This window comes from Mauremys reevesii, linkage group 9 (assembly GCF_016161935.1).
Source record: "Mauremys reevesii isolate NIE-2019 linkage group 9, ASM1616193v1, whole genome shotgun sequence".
In the NCBI taxonomy this organism is placed as follows: domain Eukaryota; kingdom Metazoa; phylum Chordata; order Testudines; family Geoemydidae; genus Mauremys; species Mauremys reevesii.
In genome coordinates, this window is record NC_052631.1 from 65,062,340 (window position 1) to 65,069,338 (window position 6,999).

General features: G+C 48.4%; 1 protein-coding gene across 1 annotated transcript in view; it reads left to right on the plus strand.

Annotated features, from left to right (window-relative positions):
* DNAAF6 (dynein axonemal assembly factor 6) overlaps positions 1–6,797 on the plus strand; it is a 33,302-nt gene extending 26,505 nt beyond the window's left edge. The window contains exon 7 of the mRNA XM_039488951.1: positions 6,742–6,797. Within this exon, the coding sequence (XP_039344885.1) occupies positions 6,742–6,757 (16 nt within the window). The 3' untranslated portion in view covers positions 6,758–6,797. The remainder of the gene's footprint in view (positions 1–6,741) is intronic.
* The last annotated feature ends 202 nt before the right edge of the window (positions 6,798–6,999 follow it).

Here is a 6,999-nt window from a genome sequence, read left to right on the forward strand (position 1 = left end):
CAGGGGGCAGGGAAGCTGATGGGGGGGCCGCTGACGTATTACTGTGGCTCTTTGGCAATGTACATTGGTAAATTCTGGCTCCTTCTGCGGCTCAGGTTGGCCGCACCTGCTCTAACCCCTTGGCTACTCTCCTTCTCAGTCATGCAGGACAGGCGGAATAGACTTGCTCCAGCCTCAGAGGGAGAGGACAGTGAGTCTACCAGCTGCCCCAAGCCATCCCAGTGGTCAGCAATAGGCCAGTAGGGCCTCCCATTGAGAATACACGAGCTGGGGGGACCAACATGTGGTGGAGGTTAGGGATGGTTGGCAGGTGGAAAGGTAAGGGAGGGGAGTCTTGTGGGTAGTCCATACATTTGGAGAAGCACCCGGTCGTTAGGGGTTTTCCCATCACTGGTTCAGTATCTATTTGTACAATATTTATCCATGGTTTGTGTACTTTGGTACATTTTTCATTGTGCTCCCTCCCATTTCAGTCATGGTACAATTGCCTGGAGCAGAGAGTGTAGGATTGAGTGGACTTGATGGGAGAACAGATCTTTTAGGAGAGTCTGAGCACTGTCTGAGTTCTGAGGGCCTAAAAATTAAGTTCGTCTTATAAAATAGCCTAAAATGTACTGCAATCCAAAGCTAACCCTCCAGTGGCAGGGTCTGCCCCCACAGCTCCAGTGCACCTGGAGAATTATCGCTGCATTTTTCATATATAGGCCATACATGCCAACAAGCTACATTTTTACTGCCACATTTGTGGGCATAGCTGCACAAACCCTATTCATGACAATTGTATGGCTAAATCCCAGTCTGCTCACAATGTACTCCTAGATTTAAGCAGTATACAGTGAAGGCTGGTGGAGAGAAGCCCTGCTTACTTTCTGTGAGTTACTATCTAACCGTGGTGCTTATGCCCTGTCAAAGGACATGCATGCCTTGTGGCACCCCCTGCTGGCCAAGCATGGCTTTGTAGCACCCTGCTTCATGTTCCCCTTCATAGATTCATAGAATCATAGAATATCAGGGTTGGAAAGAACCTCAGGAAGTCATCTAGTCCAACCCCCTGCTCAAAGCAGGACCAATCCCCAACTAAATCATCCCAGCCAGGGCTTTGTCAAGCCGGGCCTTAAAAACCTCTAAGGATGGAGACCCTCCCTAGGTAACCCATTCCAGTGCTTCACCACCCTCCTAGTGAACATTTTTTTTCTAATATCCAACCTAAACCTCCCCCACTGCAACTTGAGACCATTACTCCTTCTTCTGTCATTTGGTACCACTGAGAACAGTCTAGATCCATCCTCTTTGGAACCCCCTTTCAGGTAGTTGAAAGCAGCTATCAAATCCCCCCTCATTCTTCTCTTCTGCAAACTAAACAATCCCTCAGCCTCTCCTCATAAGTCATGTGCTCCAGCCCCCTAATCATTTTTGTTGCCCTCCACTGGACTCTTTCCAATTTTTCCACATCCTTCTTGTAGTGTGAGGTCCAAAACTGGACACAGTACTCCAGATGAGGCCTCACCAATGTTGAACAGAGGGGAATGATCACATCCCTCGATCTGCTGGCAGTGCCCTTACTTATACAGCCCAAAATGCCATTAGACTTCTTGGCAACAAGGGTACACTGTTGACTCATATCCAGCTTCTCGTCCACTGTAACCCCTAGGTCCTTTTCTGCAGAACGGCTGCCTAGCCACTCAGTCCCTAGTCTGTAGCAGTGCATGGGATTCTTCCGTCCTAAGTGCAGGACTCTGCACTTGTCCTTGTTGAACCTCATCATATTTCTTTTGGCCCAATCCTCTAATTTGTCTAGGTCCCTCTGTATCCTAACCCTACCTTCCAGCATATCTATCATTCCTCCCAGTTTAGTATCATCTGCAAACTTGCTGAGGGTGCAGTCCACCCCGATCATTAATGAAAATATTTAACAAAACCAGCCCCAGGACCAACCCTTGGGGAATTCTGCTTGATACTGGCTGCCAGCTAGACATTCCCAGGAACAATCCACAAAGGCTTGTGTCCAGTAACAAACCTGGTTCTTAGGGACTGGTTTATGAACATTTAATGCGCCCAAACGAAAGTCAAACCAAAAGCAAAGTCTTTGCTATCTTTTCCAACACATCTCCTTAGGTCTGTCTGGCTCCAAGCTTCCCCACAAGGCACAATTTCTATCCCTCTCAGGCTCTTCTCAGGCTCTCCCCTCTGCTCACCATGGGCACATCCATCTCCAGGCCCATAGTCACTCCCTCTTACAGTCAGGGGGTTGCACACGCCTTCTCCTGGGGCCTGGGTTTCTGGACTCTCAGCTGCTTCCTCTTCCTGTTTCCCTTTTTATAAGGCCCAGGTGCCTTCACTTAAGCCCATATGAGCTGCCTATAATCAGTCACAGGTGCACTGGACACCCCCTCTCTTAAAATACACCACGTGGCAGTAGGGTGACCAGACAGCAAATGTGAAAAATCGGGACGGGGGTGGAGGGTAATAGGAGCCTATATGAAAGACTCAGAAATCAGGACTGTCCCTATAAAATTGGGACATCTGGTCACCCTACTTGACAAGTCCCTGTTGCCATGGTATCTGAACACACCACAATCTTCAATGCATTTATCCTCACAACACCCCAGTGAGATCGGGCACTTCCATTATCCACATTTCACAGATGGAGAACAGAAGTGTAGAGAGACTAAGCAACTTGCCCAAGGTCTCAAACAAAGTCTCGCAAAGCAGGAACTTGGACCTGGGTCTCCCAAGTCTGATATTAGTGCCTCAACTACTGGAGAATCCTACCTCTCATCCATCCCCCATGGCCACTCTCAGTTTCCACTTCCCAGATTCTTACAGCTGTTTTCAAAAAGAGTGGTGAGATTTATATTTGTATGCTTTCTGCTGTGTGTGAAATACTGCCTACCAGTATCTGCCTAGGGAGGCAGAAAGAGGGGTCAGTTACCACAAAGTTTTATATAAAATGACTAAAATGTATCTAGAAACACTAAACCATCCTAGTAACTATCCACAGAAAGGATCTCTGGGAGAAATGTGTCAGACAGGGTCAGACACAGGCACAGAGTAGTGCTCTAGTGGTTCGTTGGCTCTTTGCCTACTGTGGTAAGAAAGGAAGGGGGTGACTGGGCCTTGCACTTCCTTCATATAAACCTGGGCCTCCAAACATCCAGTGCCAGCAATGCTCACGCGAGCCCAACAGGCACAGCTTTCTGGAGCTTCTGAAGACTGATGTAGGCACCATGAGTGATTCTACAGAAGCAAAAGGAATGAGGAGTACTTGTGGCACCTTAGAGACTAACAAATTTATTTGAGCATAAGCACAGTATGCCAACATTTTTATGGCTGACTTAGAACAATGCTTCCTCAGATCTCGTCCCCTAACACCCCTACTCTACTTGCGCTACATTGATGACATCTTCATCATCTGGACCCATGGAAAAGAAGCCCTTGAGGAATTCCACCATGATTTCAACAATTTCCATCCCACCATCAACCTCAGCCTGGACCAGTCCACACAAGAGATCCACTTCCTGGACACTACAGTGCTAATAAGCGATGGTCACATAAACACCATCCTATATCGGAAACCTACTGACTGTTATACTTATCTACATTCCTCCAGCTTTCATCCAGACCACACAACATGATCCATTTTCTACAGCCAAGCTCTAAGATACAACCACATTTGCTCCAACCCTGAGACAGAGACAAACACCTACAAGATCTCTATCAAGCATTCTTACAACTACAATACCCACCTGCTGAAGTGAAGAAACAGATTGACAGAGCCAGAAGAGTACCCAGAAGTCACAGGATAGGCCCAACAAAGAAAGTAACAGAATGCCACTAGCCGTCACCTTCAGCCCCCAACTAAAACCTCTCCAGCACACCATCAAGGATCTACAACCTATCCTTAAGGACGATCCCTCACTCTTACAGATCTTGGGAGACAGGCCAGTCCTCACTTACAGACAGACCCCCAACCTGAAGCAAATACTCACCAGCAACCACACACCACACAACAAATGCACTAACCCAGGAACCTATCCTTGCAACAAAGCCCAATGCCAACTCTATCCACATATCTAATCAGGGGACACTATCATGGGACCTAATCACATCAGCCACACTATCAGAGGCTCGATCATCTGCACATCTACCAATGTGATATATGCCATCATGTACCAGCAATGCCCCTCTGCCATGTACATTGGCCAAACTAGACAGTCTCTACACAAAAGAATAAATGGACACAAATCAGATGTGAAGAATTATAACATTAAAAACCAGTCGGAGAACACTTCAACCTCCCTGGTCACTCAATTATAGACCTCAAAGTCACAATATTCCAACAAAAAAACTTCAAAACCAGACTCCAACGAGAAACTGCAGAATTGGAATTATGGTAATTTGCAAACTGGACACCATTAAATTAGGCTTGAATAAAAACTGGGAGTGGATGGGTCATTACACAAAGTAAAACCTATTTCCCCTCGCTATTTTCCCCCTACTGTTACTCACACCTTCTTGTCAACTGTTGGAAATGGGCCATCCTGATTATCACTACAAAAGTTTTTTTCTCCTGCTGATAATAGCCCACCTTAACTGATTACTCTCATTATAGTTAGTATGGCAACACCCATTTTTTCATGTTCTCTGTGTATACATATCTTCCTCCTGTATTTTCCACTGCATGCATCCGATGAAGTGGGTTTTAGCCCACGAAAGCTTATGCTCAAATAAATTTGTTAGTCTCTAAGGTGCCACAAGTACTCCTCGTTCTTTTTGCTGATACAGACTAACACGCTACCACTCTGAAACCTGTCTACAGAGGCAGTCCTCAAAGAAACACAGTTCCTGGTACGTAACCACTCCATCTTTGCTCCTTCCCCATAACACTCTCAGCCCAGATTTATCACTTATACTTTGGAATTTTCTCCTTCCAGGGCCATTGCCAACTGCAGTTAGTCATCCTCTTGTCTGCCTGTCATCTTGACCCCAGGAAAGCTGCCTGGAATCTATCAAGGAGATGGCTTCTTTGGTTTCTATAATCCTCCAAAATAACTTTCTCTTTGTCTTCTTGTCCAAATGGATTTGACATTCATCTAGTGCCACTAACTAGCCAGTCTCCTCTTTCCTGTGGGTCCTTCTTCCTCTTCTCTTTCCCTTTTCCACCCCTGTTTCTTCCATTCCCCTTCCCCTCTGAGATTTTCATTTCTTCCATCTCATCCTCTCTTCTCCATGTCCTCGCTCATTTTCCCTCTGATTGCTCTAACACTAGAATGTCTCTCATCAGAGTTTATGGCTACAATAACTGACCTTGACTGGATGTGCTAATTGACTCCTTGTGACCCTGGACACCCCTGGATTCATGTCCTACACGCTACTGCAATACTATTTATATAAAATATGCCATGCGAAGGGCCAGATTAACCTTTTGTGGGCCCAGCGTCAAACTTATTTATGGGCCCCCATGGGAGCAGTGGAGCATGGCACAGGGAGGTCAGTCCCAAGAGAGAGGGGCCAGCCAGGGGCAATGGGGCATGGCATGGCAGGGGCGGCCCAGCTACAGCCAGCCCAGTGTGAGGGCAATATTTACATACTGGCAGTTACCAGACACACAGTGGCCCACCTGGCCCTGTGCTGCCAGCATACCCCCTCCCCTCAGGGGCAGGCCCATGCTGCGCCACACAGCCCCCCCACCCAACATCCTCCTGACTCCCTATGGCCAGAGCCCCACCAGACCCCACCACATAAATGCCCAGCGCCCTGCACAACATCACCTCTGCCCAGCACCTCCCTGCTCACAGCCCCACCACAACTCCCCAGCACCCCCCACAGAACCCCCACTCCCTTGTGCCCCAACACACACATCTTCCCTGCCCACTCACAGCCCAGCACTGCCCCCGCAAGTAACCCACTCCTCCACACCCTGCCTCCTGGCTACACTCACTGGCCCTGCCAGGCTGAGCCGGCAGTGCAGCCAGAGCTGGTCCCAGGGCAGGGAATCGCTCCAGTCCCTCGGGAGTGGTGTGATCAGCCAGGCCAAGACCTGCCCCGGTCAGACTCCCTCAAGATGCATTTCCCCTGGAGGGGCCCAGCCAAGCTCCCTGCTCTGTCCCCTTCCCCATCCCACCCCCGGCTGAGACTGGTCAGGCTTCTGCACGAGTCCCAGGCAGCTCAGCTCCAGAGAGACAGGTGGGATCCCACAGGTGGTGGGAAGCAGAGTGTGCCTGGAGCCAGAGGTGCACTGGGGTCCAGCCAGGGGGCAGAGAGGAGTGATGGGGGGGGCAAGGAGGCAGCAGGCGGGCAGGCCAAGAGGAGCAAGAGGGGGGCAGTGGGAGCCAGAGGGGTCTCAGGGCGCAGTGCAAGTGGAGCAGGCTGGTGCCCCTTCTGAGCATGGGCCCAGCTCCATGGAGCCACTGGAGCCATTGTAAAGCCGGGATTAGCCATGTGAGGGATGATATGAACACTATTAACATGCTGCGTATTAATAGTGTAAAATGCACATGTTCACCTGATATGTGAAGTTATGAATTCCCTCTTTGTAATGTTACTAGAACATGTTTAAGAGAATGACAGACTAGTCTAGATAAAGGTGATAAACAAAGTCTGTCCTACACAAAGGAATGAGTGAGGGTTTACTCAATGTACATAGTAGCCATAAACAAATCTATCAAGCTAAATCAGCAGGGGTTATCTTGAGCCTGAACTATAGAGACAGAGAATTAACATGGCTCCTGCACCCCAGAGAGGCCCAGAAGTTTGAATCCCCAGGAGCCTTGCTGCCTTGTAAAACAAAGACGTCCCTTTGGGAATATGAGGAACAGAGAGAGATTCCACCTTGATTTTTCACCTCAAGGAGACAAAGAAATTAAGCAATTTGATCTCCGTGTTGGGTCCTGGCCAGGAAAGCTGGATAGAAGACTGGGAGTGAGCAAACCCATCTTCAACAAAGACTGTCTCGTCCTAGATTAAGTTTTAGACTTCTAGATGCGTTTTCACTTTTAT